Source organism: Neovison vison, chromosome 2 (assembly GCF_020171115.1).
Source record: "Neovison vison isolate M4711 chromosome 2, ASM_NN_V1, whole genome shotgun sequence".
Lineage (NCBI taxonomy): Eukaryota > Metazoa > Chordata > Mammalia > Carnivora > Mustelidae > Neogale > Neogale vison.
In genome coordinates, this window is record NC_058092.1 from 108692067 (window position 1) to 108714323 (window position 22257).

Sequence of the window (22257 nt, forward strand, 5' to 3'; positions counted from 1 at the left end):
TAAGAAAAACATGTAATTTTGGCCATGGGGAAGTAAGTCTTCTGAGGTCTTTGAGAAACAAGCATAAAAAAGACAAACTATGACATGCTCAACTGTTTATTTTGAATAGTTATGTAATTCAGTTTTTTGATTTTAATAAATCCAGATTAACTTAGAACTCCATTAGAAGGATAGTAGAGGAAGATGCACTGAACTCTGATATTAACATATTTGGTTTGGCTTCCAGAACCGTGATTTTTGGCAAAGAAAAATGTGAAAATCTACAAATATCCTAAATTTAACATCTCAAAAGACAGTCCTTATTTGAACTACAACTACCCAAAATATTGAGTTTTCTAAATTTAGTTCTAAATGACATTGATTTTGACCACTGACAATTTCCTAACCAAAAGTTTAAACCTACCCAAAGAAGAAATGAAACTATCACCAGAGGAAAGAAATACTGTAACCCATTTAAAGTAAAATGGTAAGAAAACTCTTTGCAGGTATAATGTGAAGTTTCTTGATCCAAAATTATATCTTAGCTCAGGTTCCTACCCTTTTAATTATTTTTCTATTGGTTTCTCACTCAAAATAATAATAATTTTGTGACTGAATAAATCCCAACTTCTTTGAATTACCCATTGAATGAACTGATATTTCTGGGTTAATATTACTAACTGTTATATTGGATGACATAAATTAATCTCCAAACTCAACTATGTCTCTGGATTCCATATGGCTAGAATCAAGAATTCCACTACCATGCTGAGACTCTCCAAATCCTGATGCAGGTTGCCCATGATTTTCACTCTGTCCCTGAAGAGACACTGATTGTCTGGAGTTATTGACAGAGTGTCCATGACTAGATCCTTGTCTCCTTATACTACCAGTGTCTGAGTGTCCATGGCCAGACTCAGACTGCCCATGATTGTTTCTCTGCCCTTGATGAGACTCAGAGCGTCCAGAGCTGTCTTGTACATGGCCATGTTGGGTTCCTGAGCCAGATCCAAACTGAGTCTGCGAATCTTCAGTGTGCCCTTCTCTGTCACTGTCCTGACTGACGCTGGACTCTCGGTGTCTCAGTGACCTGAATTCAGATGACGATTGTCCATGCCCAGACTGTGATTGCCTAGAGCCATGTGTCCAAGTGGATGGTTGCTGGTGGCGGGATCCTGACTGAGAGTGCCCACCATCAGCTGCCTGACCCTCACGGGATCCTGCATGTCTAGAGCTGTCACGTGCCTGCTCATGGCGGGATCCTTGTCTCCCCCGGGTACTGGGTTGAGGCTGTCCGTGGGCAGAGTCAAACTGTTCTCGGGAGGGTATCGGGTAGAAGTACGACCCTGAGTGGTCAGGACTGCCATGCACACTGCCGTATTTTCTCCTTTGACTGGAACTGGACCATTCCTGGACTGACCCTGACTGAATATCTGAGTCTTCTGATTGTCCTTCACTGTCACTGGCCTGACTGATACTGGATCCCTGGTGTCTGGTGTTACCAGATCCGGAAGAGATTTGTCCATGTCCATGTCCATGTCCATGTCTGGAGTTATCCCATGACTGCTCACGGGGGTGCCCTTGTCTTTCCCTGGTGATGGATCCTGAGTCTCTGTGGGCAGAGTCAGGCTGCCCTTGGATGGCTGTCTGCCCTCGATGGGACCCTGAGTGTCTGGATATGTCTCCCGACTGCTCATGGTGGCGTCCTTGTCTTTCCCTGGTGATGGATCCTGAGTCTCTGTGGGCAGAGTCAGACTGCCTGTGGATGGCTGTTTGTCCTGGATGGGACCCTGAGTGTCTGGCTATGTCCCCTGACTGCTCATGGTGGCGTCCTTGTCTTTCCCTTGTGATGGATCCTGAGTCTCTGTGAGCAGAGTCAGACTGCCTGTGGATGGCTGTCTGTTCTGAATGGGACCCTGTGTGTCTGGATATGTCTCCTGACTGCTCATGGTGGTGCCCTTGTCTTTCCCTTGTGATGGATCCTGAGTCTCTGTGGGCAGAGTCAGACTGCCTGTGGATGGCAGTCTGTCCTTGAGTCCCTGGCTGTCTGGCTATGTCCCCTGACTGCTCACGGGGGCGCCCTTGTCTTTCCCTGGTGATGGATCCTGAGTCTTTGTGGGCAGAGTCAGACTGCCTGTGGATGGCTGTCTGTCCTTGATGAGTCCCTGAGAGTCTGGCTAGGTCCCTTGATTGCTCATGGTGGTGTCCTTGTCTTTCCCTTGTGATGGATCCTGAGTCTCTGTGGGCAGAGTCAGACTGCCTGTGGATGGCTGTTTGTCCTTGATGGGACCCTGAGTGTCTGGCTATATCCCCTGACTGCTCATGGTGGCGTCCTTGTCTTTCCCTTGTGATGGATCCTGAGTCTCTGTGGGCAGAGTCAGGCTGCCCTTGGATGGCTGTCTGCCCTCGATGGGACCCTGAGTGTCTGGATATGTCTCCCGACTGCTCATGGTGGCGTCCTTGTCTTTCCCTGGAGATGGATCCTGAGTCTCTGTGGGCAGAGTCAGACTGCCTATGGATGGCTGTTTGTCCTGGATGGGACCCTGAGTGTCTGTCTATGTCCCCTGACTGCTCATGGTGGCGTCCTTGTCTTTCCCTGGTGATGGATCCTGAGTCTGTGTGGGCAGAGTCAGACTGCCTGTGGATGGCTGTCTGTCCTTGATGGGTCCCTGAGTGTCTGGCTAGGTCCCCTGACTGCTCATGGTGGCGCCCTTGTCTTTCCCTTGTGATGGATCTTGAGTCTCTGTGGGCAGAGTCAGACTGCCTGTGGATGGCTGTCTGTTCTGAATGGGACCCTGGGTGTCTGGATATGTCCCCTGACTGCTCACAGTGGTGCCCTTGTCTTTCCCTGGTGATGGATCCTGAGTCTCTGTGGGCAGAGTCAGACTGCCTGTGGATTGCAGTCTGTCCTTGATGAGTCCCTGAGTGTCTGGCTATGTCCCCTGACTGCTCACGGGGGCGCCCTTGTCTTTCCCAGGTGATGGATCCTGAGTCTCTGTGGGCAGAGTCAGACTGCCTGTGGATGGCTGTCTGTCCTTGATGGGTCCCTGAGTGTCTGGCTATGTCCCCTGACTGCTCATGGTGGTGTCCTTGTCTTTCCCTGGTGATGGATCCTGAGTCTCTGTGGGCAGAGTCAGACTGCCTGTGGATGGCAGTCTGTCCTTGATGGGTCCCTGAGTGTCTGGCTAGGTCCCCTGACTGCTCATGGTGGTGTCCTTGTCTTTCCCTGGTGATGGATCCTGAGTCTCTGTGAGCAGAGTCAGACTGCCTGTGGATGGCTGTTTGTCCTGGATGGGACCCTGAGTGTCTGCCTATGTCCCCTGACTGCTCATGGTGGCGTCCTTGTCTTTCCCTTGTGAGGGATCCTGAGTCTCTGTAGGCATAGTCAGACTGCCTGTGGATGGCTGTCTGTCCTTGATGGGTCGCTGGGTGTCTGGCTATGTCCCCTGACTGCTCACGGGGGCGCCCCTGTCTTTCCCTGGTGTTGGATCCTGAGTCTCTGTGGGCAGAGTCAGACTGCCTGTGGATGGCTGTTTGTCCCTGATGGGACCCTGGGTGTCTGGATGTGTCCTCTGAGTGCTCACGGGGGCGCCCTTGTCTTTCCCTGGTGGTGGATCCCGAGTCTCGGTGGGTTGAGTCAGACTGCCTATGGGTGCCTGTCTGCCCTTGATACGAATCTGACTGTCTGGATCTGTTAGCTGATGAGCCAGACTGCCCATGAATAGCTGTCTTCTCTTGATGGCTCCCTGAGTGTCTTGGTATGTGTTCTGATTGGTCTTGGGGGTGCCCTTGCCTTTCCCTGGTGGTAGATCCCGAGTCTCGATGGGTTGAGTCAGACTGCCTATGGGTGCCTGTTTGCCCTTGATACGAATCTGACTGTCTGGATCTGTTAGCTGGCTGCCCATGGGTAGACCCATGTTGGTTTCTGGAGCTGGACCCAGAATTTTCATAGGTTATTGCGAATTCTGTACCTGAATCTTCTGAATGTCCTTCGCTGCTGCTGGCCAGACTCATGCTGGGTCCCTGATGTCTGCTGCCTCTGGATCCAGAGTATAGTTGTCCATGTTCAGTGCCTGAATGTCTGGACCTGTCTACAGACTGCTCCCGCTGTGATTCTGGTCTTCCTCTTGTGCGTGATGTTGACTGTCCATGGTAGGAGTCACTCTGTCCCCGAGAGGATGGCTCTCCACCATGAGACCCTGACTGTCTAGAGGTATCTATAGAGTGTCCATGACTAGATCCTTGTCTCCTACTATCAGTGTCTGAGTGTACATGGCCAGACTCAGACTGCCCATGATTGTTTCTCTGCCCTTGATGAGACTCAGAGCGTCCAGAGCTGTCTTGTACATGGCCATGTTGGGTTCCTGAGCCAGATCCAAACGGACTCTGCGAATCTTCAGTGTGCCCTTCTCTGTCACTGTCCTGACTGACGCTGGACTCTCGGTGTCTCAGTGACCTGAATTCAGATGACGATTGTCCATGCCCAGACTGTGATTGCCTAGAGCCATGTGTCCAAGTGGATGGTTGCTGGTGGCGGGATCCTGACTGAGAGTGCCCACCATCAGCTGCCTGACCCTCACGGGATCCTGCATGTCTAGAGCTGTCACGTGCCTGCTCATGGCGGGATCCTTGTCTCCCCCGGGTACTGGGTTGAGGCTGTCCGTGGGCAGAGTCAAACTGTTCTCGGGAGGGTATCGGGTAGAAGTACGACCCTGAGTGGTCAGGACTGCCATGCACACTGCCGTATTTTCTCCTTTGACTGGAACTGGACCATTCCTGGACTGACCCTGACTGAATATCTGAGTCTTCTGATTGTCCTTCACTGTCACTGGCCTGACTGATACTGGATCCCTGGTGTCTGGTGTTACCAGATCCGGAAGAGATTTGTCCATGTCCATGTCCATGTCCATGTCTGGAGTTATCCCATGACTGCTCACGGGGGTGCCCTTGTCTTTCCCTGGTGATGGATCCTGAGTCTCTGTGGGCAGAGTCAGGCTGCCCTTGGATGGCTGTCTGCCCTCGATGGGACCCTGAGTGTCTGGATATGTCTCCCGACTGCTCATGGTGGCGTCCTTGTCTTTCCCTGGTGATGGATCCTGAGTCTCTGTGGGCAGAGTCAGACTGCCTGTGGATGGCTGTTTGTCCTGGATGGGACCCTGAGTGTCTGGCTATGTCCCCTGACTGCTCATGGTGGCGTCCTTGTCTTTCCCTTGTGATGGATCCTGAGTCTCTGTGGGCAGAGTCAGACTGCCTGTGGATGGCTGTCTGTTCTGAATGGGACCCTGTGTGTCTGGATATGTTTCCTGACTGCTCATGGTGGTGTCCTTGTCTTTCCCTTGTGATGGATCCTGAGTCTGTGTGGGCAGAGTCAGACTGCCTGTGGATGGCAGTCTGTCCTTGATGAGTCCCTGGCTGTCTGGCTATGTCCCCTGACTGCTCACGGGGGCGCCCTTGTCTTTCCCTGGTAATGGATCCTGAGTCTTTGTGGGCAGAGTCAGACTGCCTGTGGATGGCTGTCTGTCCTTGATGAGTCCCTGAGTGTCTGGCTAGGTCCCTTGACTGCTCATGGTGGTGTCCTTGTCTTTCCCTGGTGATGGATCCCGAGTCACTGTGGGCAGAGTCAGACTGCATGTTGATGGCAGTCTGTCCTTGATGGGACCCTGAGTGTCTGGCTATGTCCCCTGACTGCTCATGGTAGTGTCCTTGTCTTTCCCTCGTGATAGATCCTGAGTCTCTGTGGGCAGAGTCAGACTGCCTGTGGATGGCTGTTTGTCCTGGATGGGACCCTGAGTGTCTGGATATGTCTCCCGACTGCTCATGGTGGCATCCTTGTCTTTCCCTTGTGATGGATCCTGAGTCTCTGTGGGCAGAGTCAGACTGCCTGTGGATGGCTGTTTGTCCTGGATGGGACCCTGAGTGTCTGTCTATGTCCCCTGACTGCTCATGGTGGCGTCCTTGTCTTTCCCTTGTGATGGATCCTGAGTCTCTGTGGGCAGAGTCAGACTGCCTGTGGATGGCTGTCTGTCCTTGATGAGTCCCTGGCTGTCTGGCTATGTTCCCTGACTGCTCATGGTGGCGTCCTTGTCTTTCCCTGGTGATGGATCCTGAGTCTCTGTGGGCAGAGTCAGACTGCCTGTGGATGGCTGTCTGTCCTTGATGGGTCCCTGAGTGTCTGGCTATGTCCCCTGACTGTTTATGTTGGTGTCCTTGTCTTTCCCTTGTGATGGATCCTGAGTCTCTGTGGGCAGAGTCAGACTGCCTGTGGATGGCAGTCTGTCCTTGATGGGTCCCTGAGTGTCTGACTATGTCCCCTGTCTGCTCACGGGGGCGCCCTTGTCTTTCCCTGGTGATGGATCCTGAGTGTCTGTGGGCAGAGTCAGACTGCCTGTGGATGGCTCTCTGTCCTTGATGGGTCCCTGAGTGTCTGGCTAGGTCCCCTGACTGCTCATGGTGGTGTCCTTGTCTTTCCCTTGTGATCGATTCTGAGTCTCTGTGGGCAGAGTCAGACTGCCTGTGGATGGCTGTTTGTCCTTGATGGGACCCTGAGTGTCTGGCTATGTCCCCTGACTGCTCATGGTGGTGCCCTTGTCTTTCCTGGGTGATGGATCCTGAGTCTCTGTGGGCAGAGTCAGACTGCCTGTGGATGGCTGTCTGTCCTTGATGGGTCCCTGAGTGTCTGCCTATGTCCCCTGACTGTTTATGTTGGTGTCCTTGTCTTTCCCTTGTGATGGATCCTGATTCTCTGTGGGCAGAGTCAGACTGCCTGTGGATGGCAGTCTGTCCTTGATGGGTCCCTGAGTGTCTGACTATGTCCCCTGTCTGCTCACGGGGGCGCCCTTGTCTTTCCCCGGTGATGGATCCTGAGTGTCTATGGGCAGAGTCAGACTGCCTGTGGATGGATGTTTGTCCCTGATGGGACCCTGGGTGTCTGGATGTGTCCTCTGAGTGCTCACAGGGGCGCCCTTGTCTTTCCCTGGTGGTGGATCCCGAGTCTCGGTGGGTTGAGTCAGACTGCCTATGGGCGCCTGTGTGCCCCTGGTATGAATCTGACTGTCTGGATCTGTTAGCTGGCTGCCCATGGGTAGACCCATGTTGGTTTCTGGAGCTGGACCCAGAATTTTCATAGGTTATTGCGAATTCTGTACCTGAATCTTCTGAATGTCCTTCGCTGCTGCTGGCCAGACTCATGCTGGGTCCCTGATGTCTGCTGCCTCTGGATCCAGAGTATAGTTGTCCATGTTCAGTGCCTGAATGTCTGGACCTGTCTACAGACTGCTCCCGCTGTGATTCTGGTCTTCCTCTTGTGCGTGATGTTGACTGTCCATGGTAGGAGTCACTCTGTCCCCGAGAGGATGGCTCTCCACCATGAGACCCTGACTGTCTAGAGGTATCTATAGAGTGTCCATGACTAGATCCTTGTTTCCTACTACCAGTGTCTGAGTGTCCATGGCCAGACTCAGACTGCCCATGATTGTTTCTCTGCCCTTGATGAGACTCAGAGCGTCCAGAGCTGTCTTGTACATGGCCATGTTGGGTTCCTGAGCCAGATCCAAACGGACTCTGCGAATCTTCAGTGTGCCCTTCTCTGTCACTGTCCTGACTGACGCTGGACTCTCGGTGTCTCAGTGACCTGAATTCAGATGACGATTGTCCATGCCCAGACTGTGATTGCCTAGAGCCATGTGTCCAAGTGGATGGTTGCTGGTGGCGGGATCCTGACTGAGAGTGCCCACCATCAGCTGCCTGACCCTCACGGGATCCTGCATGTCTAGAGCTGTCACGTGCCTGCTCATGGCGGGATCCTTGTCTCCCCCGGGTACTGGGTTGAGGCTGTCCGTGGGCAGAGTCAAACTGTTCTCGGGAGGGTATCGGGTAGAAGTACGACCCTGAGTGGTCAGGACTGCCATGCACACTGCCGTATTTTCTCCTTTGACTGGAACTGGACCATTCCTGGACTGACCCTGACTGAATATCTGAGTCTTCTGATTGTCCTTCACTGTCACTGGCCTGACTGATACTGGATCCCTGGTGTCTGGTGTTATCAGATCCGGAAGAGATTTGTCCATGTCCAGTTTCCCAGTGTCGGGAGCTATCCTGTGACTGCTCTAGATGGCAGCCTTGTCTTTCTCTGGTGGTCGGTCCTGAATCTTGGTGGGTAGAGTTAGGCTCCCTGTGTATATTCCTCTGCCCTTGATGGGATCTTGTTTGCCTGGACCTGTCAGGTGACCTGCTATGGTTAGACCAATGTTGATTCTTTAATGTGGACTCAGTTCTTTTGTGGGTCATGGAGGATTCTGTACCCAAATCTTCTGAATGTCCTTCAGTGTCACTGTCCTGACTTGAACTGGATTCCTGATACCTGCTTGCCTTAGAAATGACGGAATATTGTCCATATTCATTACCTGAGTATTTGGATATGTCTTCTGACTGCTCATGCTGGGATTCTTGTCTTCCTGTTCTTGGTTTTGACTGCCTATGGAAGGAGTTACAGTGTCCTTGAGAGAATATGTCTTCATAAGGAGACCTTGATTTTTTTGAGGTGTGTGTAGAGTGTCCATGAGTAGATCCTTGTCTTCTGGTATGAGAGCCTGACCGTCTATGGGTAGACTTAGGCTGTCTGTGGTTGTCTCTCTGCCACTGATGAGACTCAGAGTTTCTAGAGCTATCTCCTCCATGGCCATGGGCAGATCCTTGTTGGTTTCCTGAGCTAGATCCAAACTGTCTTTCCAAATCTTCTGAGTGTCCTTCATTATCACTGTTCTGACTAATCCTGGACCCTGGGTTTTTCACTGGCCCGATTTCAGATGATGATTTTCCATGCTCAGAGTGTGATTGTCTAGACCTGTGTGCCTGATTGGATGATTGGTGATGGGGAGACCCCGACTCAGAGTGTCCACTGTCAGCTGTCTCACCCTTATGGGATCGTGCATGTCTTGAGCTGTCTAGTGTCTGTTCATGTCCCTTTCCTTGTCTTCCTTTTGGGTTATTGGCTATTGTTTTCTTCCCCTTTCTATGACTTTTTCCTGATTGACTGGATTTTCTAATTTCTTCTTTCTCTTCTTCTACTTCATCTTCCCTTATGTCATTTTCTTCATCTTGTGTGTGGTATGCATATTTTTTTTGGTTTTGCTCTGATGCTTGGAAGATCTGTCCTCTGGTCATATCATAGTATGCTTGAGCCAGTTTGAATACCATCAGAAAAAACTCTGAGAAGTCTATTTTCTTGTCATGGTCTAAATCAAGAATATGCATGAAGATGTCAGCAGTGTCTGGGTCATCTGGATTCTGTACAGACAGAAGACAGAGGGAGGTTACACAAGAATGACTTAAATGGTCAGTTAAACAACTCAAAAACAGTTTGGTGAACGTGATTTTTGGTAAGTAGATGTCAGACAGTATGTGGTTTTCTCATTAATAATGTTCAGCTTATGATGAGTTAGGAGGAAACTAGCTATTGTATTAAAATAATATATCTTTAATGCTGGTTTGTTGACACTAAAATGATGGGTAATGTGCTTCTTTTTTTCTTTATATGTCAATATGTTATGAAATCTATCAGTGAGTTGTCTCTTAAATGTTTCTTAATATATTTAAATATATCTTCATAACATTCTAGAGGTTAGGAAACATAATATGATGAACTAATTATTTGGTGTTAATTTTTTAATCATTAAATATTTACTTTTTTCACAGAATATGTATGTGGTGGGTTTGTGTAATGTGCACATCCAAGTGTGTGCATAGGGTATTAAAGGTATAAGAAGAGAAAACAATCTGAGGGTTTTGAAGGGGCAGGGGGTGGGAGGTTGGGGGAACCAGGTGATGGGTATTAGAGAGGGCACGGATTGCATGGAGCACTGGGTGTGGTGCAAAAGCAATGAATACTGTTACGCTGAAAAGAAAAAAAAAAGAACCTAGATGCCCTTCAACGGACGAATGGATAAGGAAAATGTGGTCCATATACACTATAAATTATTATGCCTCCATCAGAAAGGATGAATACCCAACTTTTGTAGCAACATGGACGGGACTGAAAGAGATTATGCTGAGTGAAATAAGTCAAGCAGAGAGAGTCAATTATCATATGGTTTCACTTATTTGTGGAGCATAACAAGTAACATGGAGGACAAGGGGAGATGGGGAGGAGAAGGGAGTTGAGGGAAATTGGAAGGGGAGGTGAACCATGAGAGACTATGGACTCTGAAAAACAATCTGAGGGTTTTTAAGGGGTGGGGTTGGGAGGTTGGGGGAGCCAGGTGGTGGGTATTAGGGCACGGATTGCATGGGTGTGCACTGGGAGTGGTGCAAAACAATGAATACTGTTATCCTGAAAAGAAATAAAAAAAAATAAAAAAAATTAATGCTAAAAAAAAGAAATATTGAAAAAAAAAAGAAGAGAAAAACAGGTATTTGTTTTGAAATAAGATTGAGTCTGTTTCTATTCCAAAAGCAATAATTTGCAAAATTTCACAGTTATTATTTGTTATATTGCTGCTGCAGAATAAGCATGATGCACCCTTAGGTTCCAGGAAACATGCCTTACCTTCAGGATTGGCCGAAACTCCATTTCCAGGAGCTCCTTCAGTTCTTTTCTGCTCAGTGTGTCAGTTTCCTTGTCTGTTGTTGAATAGTCATGGAATAGATTGATAATGGCAATGATATTTTCCAGTAGAGTGGACATCTTTTGGAAATAAAAGTAAACCTGAAAAGAAGAAATAAAATTGTACTTCTTGCATATCTTTTCTTTTTCTACGTCGTATTGATTATTATAATGAATTTTCACATTAAAAATAAAAGGTTTATTTATTTATTTTAGAGATAGAGAGAGTATGAGTTCATGGTAGGGAGGGGAAGAAGAAGAGGGAGAATCTTACACAGACTCCATGTTGAGCATGGAACCAGATGCTGGGCTCAATCTCATGACCTGAGGTCACTACCTGAGCTGAAACCAGGAGTTGAATACTTAACCTTCTGTGCCACCCAAGTGCCCAATTTCCACATTTAACACATGAACCTGTATGTTCCTCTATGTAATCCACATTTAAAATAGAAGATTGCCTTGAAAAGTTTCTCTCTACCATCTAAATAGTGAAAATCAACACAGAGTTCATTTGAATTATTAAAATAGAATTTCTTGGCCTTAAACCCATTCACAGCAGTATTTAGGTGCTGCTGGTAAGATTATCATTCTTACTGGTCTGACCATTGTCCATGACAGGATTTTATGTTTTTATTTTTATTTGAAAAACAATTTAAATTTGAGTATGGTTAACACACAATACTAGTTTTAGGTATATAACACAGTGACTCAACCTCTCGATATGTTACACATAGCATAATTCTGAAAAGGCCCACTGGTCAAAACCAGGAAAATTTATTCATATAAACTTGCTGCAAATGAATTCATCAGAAGTTTATTTGCTAAATGATCAGTGTGTTGAGAGACAATTTTCTGAAAGCTAATGTGCTGAATGGCTTAGACATTCAATGAATGTTCATACAATTTTGTTTTTCAACATTTTATGAAGTATGCAGTATTTTTTTTTATTTTTTTATGTTAGCATACATTATGTCATTAGTTTTTGATGTAGTGTTAGTTTGATGTAGTGTTCCTAGATTTCTTAGTATAAGAAGTATAAGAAGGAGGAGGGAATATAAGGAGGGAATACATGCCCTCCTTAATACCCATCACCGGGCCCACCCCCCACCCCAAAACCCTTAGTTTTTTTCCTCAGAGTCCACAGTCTCTCATGGTTCTGATTTCCCCTCTTCATTTTTCCCTTTCTTCTCCTAATGCAGCATTTTTAATTGGATGGGATGGTTTTTCAATATTAGCTTCTCAATGTTTTAAAAACTTTTCAAAATTGTAGATAGTATGAATAATTTTCTGAGTGGAATTCTTTTTGCCACTAATACCATATAAGGAATGTTCAGTTTATCTAATTGGTGAAAAAATATATTACTAAGTGTGTTAATAAATCTAAATAAGCATTTAGTCTATAAACCCATTATAATCACTGCTTTATGGGTTATAAAACCAGGCAAGAGTAAAATGATATAGGAAACAATAATGTGAAAGACATGACTGTCACAGAGCTATAGCACATATGGGCCTTGGATTGTTTTTTAAGAGGAAAATAGGGTTTGATTAATTATTGAGATTGTTAAATCTATATTGTGAAAAGTTTGGGGTAACCACTAAAAGAATAGACTTTATAACTTCTAAACCATTAGAGAGGAAAAGAGGAATTAAAAAAAATTCAATTAACACAACAGGACCCAGGAAAGAAGAAAATAAGAAGCAGAGAAAAGGCAGAGTAAACAGAAAGTATAAAATACAACAGTAGGATTAGATATAATTTTATAATGAATTACAGTATATGTATGAATTGAACAGACAGGCTGGCTAAAAGACAGAGGATAAAGTTTGAATAAAAAATACAGTTGTATGCTTTTATAAAAAAGACATCTAAGATTTAAGATTTTTTTTTTAAGGTACGGTAGAGGCACTGTCATTTACATTGATATTCCAGACCTTGGACTTAATCTGTAAATGCACTGTCTGCAAAATCTTAGTCTCAAGGATTCCAATTTCTGACCTTCTCTTGTATCCTGATTTCAATTATTCTTTGGACTCACTTGTCTATTTAATGCACATGTTCTCATTTTCCTTTTTATTTTGGTTAGACATTTGGTTAATCTCCATTGTTGCTCTTGGCAAGCATCCTCTCTACGTTGCCCCACTTGCTTTCTTTTCTTTTCATTTATTTTCTTCTTTTCTTTTTCTTTCTTTTCTTTCTTTCTTCTGAAGATGTAATTGGCTTTATTTTTATCGCCCATAAAATTTACTTCTTTAAAAATTTAAAATCAACTAGCCAAGATATAGTACATCATTAGTTTATTTAATTTTTAAATTTATTTTCAGCATAACAGTATTCATTATTTTTTCACCATACCCAATGCTCCATGCAATCTGTCCCCTCTATAATACCCACTACCTGGTACCCCAACCTCCCACCCCCCTGCTACTTCAAACCCCTCAGATTGTTTTCCAGAGTCCATAGTCTCTCATGGTTCACCTCCCCTTCCAATTTCCCTCAACTCCCTTCTCCTCTCTAATTCCCCATGTCCTCCATGCTATTTGTTATGCTCCACAAATAAGTGAAACCATATGATAATTGACTCTCTCTGCTTGACTTATTTCACTCAGCATAATCTCTTTCAGTCCCGTCCATGTTGCTACAAAAGTTGGGTATTCATCCTTTCTGATGGAGGCATAATAATTTATAGTGTATATGGACCACATTTTCCTTATCCATTCGTCCATTGAAGGGCATCTTGGTTCTTTCCATAGTTTGGCGACCATGGCCATTGCTGCTATAAACATTGGAGTACAGATGGCCCTTCTTTTCACTACATCTGTATCTTTGGGGTAAATACCCAGGAGTGCAATTGCAGGGTCATAGGGAAGCTCTATTTTTAATTTCTTGAGGAATCTCCACACTGTTCTCCAAAGAGGCTGCACCAACTTGCATTCTCACCAACAGTGTAAGAGGGTTCCCCTTTCTCCACATCCTCTCCAACACATGTTGTTTCCTGTTTTGTTAATTTTGGCCATTCTAACTGGTGTAAGGTGATATCTCAATGTGGTTTTAATTTGAATCTCCCTGAGGGCTAGTGATGATGAACATTTTTTCATGTGTCTGATAGCCATTTGTATGTCTTCATTGGAGAAGTGTCTGTTCATATCTGCTGCCCATTTTTTGATATGATTGCCTGTTTTGTGTGTGTTGAGTCTGAGGAGTTCTTTATAGATTCTGGATATCAACCTTTTGTCTGTACTGTCATTTGCAAATATCTTCTCCCATTCTTTGTTTTCTTGACTGTTTCCTTTGCTGTGCAGAAGCTTTTGATTTTGAGGAAGTCCCAAAAGTTTATTTTTGCTTTTGTTTCCTTTGACTTTGGAGACATATTTTGAAAGAAGTTGCTGTGGCTGATATCAAAGAGATTACTGCCTATGTTCTCCTCTAAGATTCTGATAGATTCCTGTCTCACGTTGAGGTCTTTTATCCATTTTGAGTTGATCTTTGTGTACGGTGTAAGAGAATGGTCGAGTTTCATTCTTCTACGTATAGCTGTCCAGTTTTCCCAGCACCATTTATTGAAGAGACTGTCTTTTTTCCACTGTATATTTTTTCCTGTTTTGTTGAAGATTAATTGACCATGGACTTGAGAGTCCATATCTGGGCTCTCTACTCTGTTCCACTGGTCTATGTGTCTGTTTTATGCCATTACCATGCTGTCTTGGTGATCACAGCTTTGTAGTAAAGCTTGAAATCAGGTAACGTGATGCCGCCAGTTTTATTTTTGTTTTTCAACATTTCCTAAGCGATTCGGGGTCTCTTCTGATTCCATACAAATTTTTGGATTATTTGCTCCAGATCTTTGAAGAATACTGGTGGAATTTTGATCGGAATGGCGTTAAAAATATAGATTGCTCTAGGCAGTATAACATTTTAACAATGTTTATTCTTCCGATCCAAGAGCATGGAATGGTCTTCCATCTTTTTGTGTCTTCTTCAATTTCTTTTATGAGTGTTCTGTAGTTCCTTGAGTACAGATCCTTTACCTCTTTGGTTAGGTTGATTCCCAGGTATCTTATGCTTCTTGGTGCTATAGTAAATGGAATCGATTCTCTAATTTCCCTTTCTGTATTTTCATGGTTAGTGTATAAGAAAGCCACTGATTTCTGTACATTGACTTTGTATCCTGCCACGTTGCTGAATTGTTGTATGAGTTCTAGTAGTTTGGGGGTGGAGTCTTTCGGGTTTTCCATATATAGAATCATGTCATCTGCGAAGAGAGAGAGTTTGACTTCTTCATTGCCAATTCGGATACCTTTTATTTCTCTTTGTTTTCTGATTGCTGTTGCTAGGACTTTTAATACTATGTGAACAAGAGTGGTGAAAGTGGGCATCCTTGTCTTGTTCCTGAATATTCAGGAAGGCTGCAAGCTTTTTCCCATTGAGGATGATATTTGCTGTGGGTCTTTCATAGATAGATTTGATGAGGTTCAGCAATGTTCCCCCTATCCCTGTACTTTGAAGCGTTTTAATCAGGAACGGATGCTGGATTTTGTCAAATGCTTTTTCTGCATCAATTGAGAGGACCATGTGGTTCTTCTCTCTTCTCATATTAATTTGTTGTATCACATTGATTGATTTGCGAATGTTGAACCATCCTTTTAGCCCAGGGATAATCCCACCTGGTTGGTGGATGATCTTTTGAATGTGCTGTTGGATCCTGTTGGCTAGGATCTTGTTGAGAATCTTAGCATCCATATTCATCAGTTATATTGGTCTGAAATTCTCCTTTTTGGTAGGGTCTTTGCCTGGTTAGGGGGATCAGGGTAATGCTGGCTTCATAAAAAGAGTCTGGAAGTTTTCCTTCTGCTTCAATTTTTGGAAACAGCTTCAGGATAATAGGTGTTATTTCTTCTTGGAAGGTTTGGTAGAATTCCCCAGGGAATCCGTCAGGTCCTGGGCTCTGGTTTTTTGGGAGGATTTTGATCACTGCTTCAATCTCATTACTAGATATCTATTCTGGTTTTCTATTTCTTCCTGGTTCAATTTTGGGAGTTTATAGTTTTCCAGGAATGCATCCATTTCATCTAGGTTGCTAATCCTATTGGCATATAACTGTTGATAATATGTAATGTTCAGTGATTCATTAGTTCAGTGTAACACCCAGCTCTCTCTTATAGTCACTGGCAGGACCACTAACAGCTAATTCTTTTCTCTTATCTCTGAAGATCTTGATTTTTATTTTGTTGAGAACTTGGAAACCAATGAAAAGGATTTCTTCATTTTTCTCAGTTATCTACTCTCTCAGACTAGTGCATTTGTGTGTGTGTGTGTGTGTGTGTGTGTGTGTGTGTGTAATCACTGCTGTCATGTGGATATACAGTCTGTGCTCCTACCTTCTGTTTCAGCACTGGAAACCCTCTTTCTTGCTTATTCAAACACTTTTATAGTTGTCCTTCTCTACTGGTTATATCCATATATTCACACTGATGTGTCTCTTTTTAAATTTCTTCCCTCTCTCCACATCCCACAGTTCCCTTTAGGTAAAATATGATTTATCTTTTCTCTTTTATAGAAATACCCCTTCAAAAGCTATGATTATAGTTTTTTCTTCACTTCCTATTTTCTTTTACTCAGATTGTCTTTCTCTCTTAAAGAATCCATGAAAACTCTCATGAAGATAAAAAATGTCCTTTAGCTTGGCAAATTCAAATATCTGTTTTCATGTAACACATTGCTTATCATATCAGCAGCATTTGATGCAGTTGGCTACATAGTCCTTCAGAAGACTTATACTGTCTTGTTTCTTTCCCAAGCTTACTTCCTGCTTTCTCCTAGTTTCCTTTTCCAGTCCCCAGTGTTGATTCACTCCTTAGCTTCCTCTCTGTTTATACTCCTTTGGGGGAATCTCATCTATCCCTATAACTTTAAATCCTAAATATAGGTTGACAGTGAACAATACCCAAGTTTATATGTCAAACAACAGACTCTTCCCTAGGCTTCAGATATGTATGTCTAAATTCCTATACAATATTTCTTCTTGGCTAATAGAGATCTCTAACCTATTATGTTCAAAACAGAAGTCTTAATTTCCAGCTACTTTAAAATGTGGAGGGCCAAGACTAGCCAAGACAATATTGAAGAAGACAACGTTTGAGGGTATACTAGATGTAAAAGTGTATTATAAAGGCAGACAGGATGGCATTGGCACATGTCTAAATAGATGGATCAGGGAAAGGTCCAAAATCACACCTATCACATTATGCATATTTGATTTATGATGAGGATATTATGCAAGGCAGTAGGAAAAGAATAGTCTGTGAAGAGATGGTGTTAGGTTAATTGAAGTGTCATTTAGTAAAACAATAGGTAGATATTACACATAAAAGATAAAAGATAAAAGAAAATAACATAAGAGAATATCTTCAAGACCTTGAGAATAGAGAAATACTTTTTTTATTGTGTTATGTTATTCACCATAAAATACATCATTAGTTTCTGATGCAGTGTTCCAAAATTCATTGTTTATGTACAACACCCAGTGCTCCATGCAATATGTGCCCTCCTTAATATTCACCACCAGAGTCACCCATTCCCCCACCACCTCCCCTCGAAAACCCTCAGATTGTTTCTCAGAGTCCATCTCCCCCCTCAATTGGAAAGAGAGTGGGGCAGGTAAGCAAGATGGTAGAGAGAAATAATTTTTAAATATAATTCAAAAAGTGTTAATCATAAAGAAGAAGATTGATAAATTTGACTTCATTGAAAGTAAGGATGGCTATCTATTCAAAGACCCTATTAAAAGAGAGAAAGGAATACCACTAAGTAGGAGGATATGTGCAAAACATTTGACTAATAAAGGGTTCTACCTGATTATAAAATTAACTCTTGCAAATTAATACAAAATATACAGCCAACCCAATAGATAAATGGGTAGAAACCACAGGAACTTTATAGAAAAGGGTATCCAAGTGGCTAATAAACATATCAAAAGTTCTCAAGTTTATTAATCATCAAGGAAATGTAAATTAAAATTATAGTGTGAGACCACATTACACCCACCAAAATGACTAAAAAGACAAAAGGAAAAAAGAAACTTTATAATATCAAATATTGGTGAGGATGTGGAGAAACTGGATCTTTCATATACCACTAGAAGGAGCATAAACTGGCAGAAGTACTTTCAAAATTTGTTTGGCAGTGTCTAAGACCAAGAAATTTACTTCTTGGGAATATTTTCAATAGAAATACATGTAATCAAATATATGCATCCAAAAATCATATACAAAAATGTTCATAGCCCCATTATTTATAATACCTCCCTAAATGGAAACAACTCAAGTATAAACTGATAGAAAAACAAATAATTAAAAATTTTTTTTCCTATAATAGTCAGTGGTAGAATGAAGGATAGCCTGGACTAGGGTGGTTGTGGTGGACAGGGAGACAGATGGATCAGGCATCTTGCCCAGAGTTGACTGGGCAAGGTGATGGATCAGTGTGGCTTAGGGAAAACAGGGATCATGGATAACCTCTAGATTTTGGCTTGAGCAAAGAGTTACTTCTCACTACTCTTACTCCCATCATTTCTCACCTAAACTTCAGTCTATCTCCCTGCTTCCACTCTTGCCTTCCTATTATCTTATTTTTCCACAAAGCAGCCAGGAATGATTTTTTTTTTACAGTGAGGACTCAAAAAGATTTATTAGTTGAGGGGCACCTGGTGGCTCAGTTGATTAACCCACTGCCTTCAGCTCAGGCCATGATCCCAGGTCCTGGGATCAAGCCCTGCATTGGGCTCCCAGCTCCGTGGGGAGTCTGCTTCTTCCTCTGACCTTCTCCCCTCTCATGCTCTCTCTCACTGTCAATCTCTCAAATAAATAAATAAATAAAATCTTTAAAAAGATTTATTAGTTGAATGAACAAATAAAAAAAAAATGAACACATTGGTCTACTTTCTTTGACATGATAGCTCTTTGAACATAGGGACTCACATTCCCCATACTTTAAGCTGGAAACCTCTAGATTCTTCACATGCTTGTCACTTAACATAGGCATCTGGTGCCGGATGATCTTTTAAAAACATACATTATATTGTTTCATTCTTCCTGCTGAATACTCTCCAGTGATTCCTCATGTACTTAAAATAATGTACAAACTCTGCTATAGCTTTTTTTTCCCCCAATTTATTTATTTTCAGAAAAACAGTATTCGTTATTTTTTCACCACACCCAGTGCTCCATGCAAGCTGTGCCCTCTATAATACCCACCACCTGGTACCCCAACCTCCCACCCCCCCGCCACTTCAAACCCCTCAGATTGTTTTTCAGAGTCCATAGTCTCTCATGGTTCACCTCCCCTTCCAATTTACCCAAATTCCCTACTACTCTCTAACGCCCCTTGTCCTCCATGCTATTGGTTATGCTCCACAAATGAGTGAAACCATATGATAATTGACTCTCTCTGCTTGACTGATTTCACTCAGCATAATCTCTTCCAGTCCCGTCCATGTTGCTACAAAAGTTGGATATTCGTCCTTTCTGATGGAGGCATAATACTCCATAGTGTATATGGACCACATCTTCCTTATCCACTCATCCGTTGAAGGGCATCTTGGTTCTTTCCATAGTTTGGCGACTGTGGCCATTGCTGCTATAAACATTGGGGTACAGATGGCCCTTCTTTTCACGACATCTGTATCTTTGCTTTTACATGGTCTACCCCATCTAGCTCTCTGATGTCACCATACACCACTGTTCCTCTTGTTAAATATGTTCTAGGCACACTAGCTTCCTCTTCTTTTTTTAAAATTCTTTTTATTTTTATTATTTTTTAAATTTTTATAAACATATAATATATTTTTATTCCCAGGGGTACAGGTATGTGAATTTCCAGGTTTACACACTTCACAGCACTCACCATACTACATACCTTCTTTTTATTCTTTCAAACAAGTTGACTCATGTTTAGAATCTTGCCATTTGCCTAGACTTGTTCCTTTTGTCATTAAGATCTCAGCTCAAAAGAAAATTCTCTGGAGAGATATTCCCTGGCCATCCAATCTAAAGCTCTCTCCTCCCATTACTTTACTACATTGTTCTCTTTTTTATTCATTGTTTTTAGTGCTATTTGAAAATTTTTTTCCAATTTATTTATTTTCAGAAAAACAGTATTCATTATTTTTTACCACACCCAGTGCTATTTGAAAATTTTGTTCATTTATTATTTACTGGATGTCTCCCCCTACTAAATGCAAGCTCCTATGAGTAGGGAGTTTATGTTTTCACTGCTATATAATCAGTCAAATACAGTACTTGCAAATAGAAGGCAGTTAGTTTATATTTGTTCAATGAATGAATACATGGAAAATCCAGCAATATAAAGAGTATTGAGTAGCTTTATAGAAAACACATTTATGCTCTCATTTTCTTTGTATATCAAAATAAGTTTTAGTAACAGTTCCACTAAAAATGAAGAACCCAAACATCTAAAACATTTTGCCTTAGAGCATACATACATACATTCCAGATTTTCACCTTGCTTAACACCAAGTAGGTAAAGTTAGACATAGTCCCTTTTACTTACTTCCTTCACCAGAAGAGCAAGTAGAATTAGTCTGAAGGAGCTTGCTGGGTGCTAGAGTCTGGGATAATAGCCTTTTTATAGCAAGTCTATCCAGGGAGGAGCCATCCTCTGTAGGATGGTCTGATTCATTCCTAATCGAACCCAGATCCACCTGTATCTCCACCTCTATTTCTCTAGCAATGTGTTTACTTCCCAACTTCCTCACGTACTCATCTGTACTTGTTTTACCAAGTTCCAAATTTAGGTTTACACAAACCTCATATACTGGAGATTTTATGGAAGGTTTTCTTTGATTATTATAGGTGTGCAAGGGTCCACACCTTCTACCTTTTTTTATATAATCCCCACTTTGACTTGTTAGGTGCTTGATAAATATCCATTGATAAGTATACATTCTTATCTCTGTCTTAGAGAGGTGGAATATTGATTTATGGGAATCCCAAATTTAGTTTGCGGTTGGAAAACATCGTAAGGGCCTACCTGCATGTCCCTTTTTAATCTATGAATTCTATCTCTGGATACTGGGAGAACTTGCCATGAAATGAATGCTGGTCTTCCAGAAAGTATGATGAACTGAAAGAGGATAGGTAAATTTAATTTTGATTTTTCAAAAGAAAACAAGAAAATGAGCTTTTGAGTTAGAAGTGGTGATCACCAGAAGCTGGCATGACTTTATCAGGCAAGAATAATTAAATCAATATTACATTGCTTTCAAGGTTATTACCTTGGGGTATCAAGGATATGTTCTACCTACTCTTCCTGTAGATTAAACTGTGGGTTTTCTAAATTATTCTCATAAATATTCAGGAGACCTCCTGAATATTTGGTTTCCAGACTTTTATGTGGAACAGACTACATCTCCATTTGGATGTCCCCTAGTTACCTCTGCCCATACTGTTCAAACTGGGGTGGGTTGGGAGATGGGGTAACTGGGTGATGGGCATTAAGGAAGGCCCTTGATGTAATGAGCATTCAGTGTTATATGCAACTGAGGAATCACTAAACTCTACCTCTGAAACTAAACAAACAACCCCCTCCCCTGCAAAAAACCCTGAGCTCATTATGGCCTACAACGAAGTGTACTATCCTCCAGAAGTCCACATATTGGTTAATGACATCCCCATCCACTATGTCTCAAGCTATACCATGTCACTTTTTACTTCTCACTCTCCTTTATCCCTCATGTGCGTGCCACATCCTTCCAGTTCTCTCTAGACTTCATTCTGCACTGTCGGTATGTTCTCTGTTTCTAGAGCTGCAATTTTATTTCTGGACTTCATCATCTTTCAGTTAGGTATTTGTAAAAAGTGTTGTACCTAGCCTCTCTGCTATAAGCTGCCCGATTCATCATCTAATCTTATCATGTCATTCCTTTCTGCTTGCATGTAGAATTCCAAATCTTTTTTACTTAATCTAGAGGTCCCTTCACAATAGGCATGAATCTGTATCTTTCCAGCTTACTGTTTGTCTTACTGTCTTACTGTTTGTATTCTATGGGAAAGTCACTCTGGACTGATCAGCATTTCTTGGATGACCCTTTAACGGTCTTCCATGATAAAATAAAAAATGCAAGGGGGTAGCTAATCTTGTTTAGAGTCGATGAGACAGAAATGTGTCCGAGTTTTTAAAAATTTATTTAATGTTTTTATTTCTAACCTTATTAGTCCATCAGTTCTTTCTTTTGTGGAGCATTAGTTATTGTCTACAGAACACAGATCTTCATTTTATCTCCCTTTTTTCTTGGATTTAATTGTCTTTTGTGTCAGTAGTTACTGTGTTGTCTCTCTCACCATGCTGTAATAATAAAAGTAGTCTATATTGCATTCCCATTTTGCTGAAGACGTGCTGAGATTTTGCACGTATCACTTCTAATCTTCAGAACAACCCCATGAGGTCATTATTATTATCCATATTTTTGAGATGAGGAAACTGATAGTGGTAGCATGCCTGAAGTTACCCAGTGAGTAAGTTACAAAACCAGGATTCAATCCCAGGTCATTCTGACTCCACCTCCCACATTATTTCCACTGCCTCATGGAGCTCTGGGTGTGAACTTTTCTCCTTTTTATTAGGTTTATTTATCTTTTCAGTGTTTTGTTTTATTCTATTT

At 42.8% G+C, this 22257-nt stretch overlaps 1 protein-coding gene across 1 annotated transcript; it reads right to left on the minus strand.

The window, feature by feature from the left end:
- Positions 1-80: 80 nt before the first annotated feature.
- FLG (filaggrin) lies at positions 81-20189 on the minus strand. The gene is made up of 4 exons (XM_044236797.1): positions 20148-20189; positions 10523-10681; positions 3458-9264; positions 81-3205 (listed from the first exon to the last, which is right to left on the minus strand). The coding sequence occupies exons 2-4, from the start codon at positions 10658-10660 to the stop codon at positions 682-684; spliced, it is 8469 nt and encodes a 2822-aa protein (XP_044092732.1). The 5' UTR covers positions 10661-10681; positions 20148-20189; the 3' UTR covers positions 81-681.
- Positions 20190-22257: the final 2068 nt, after the last annotated feature.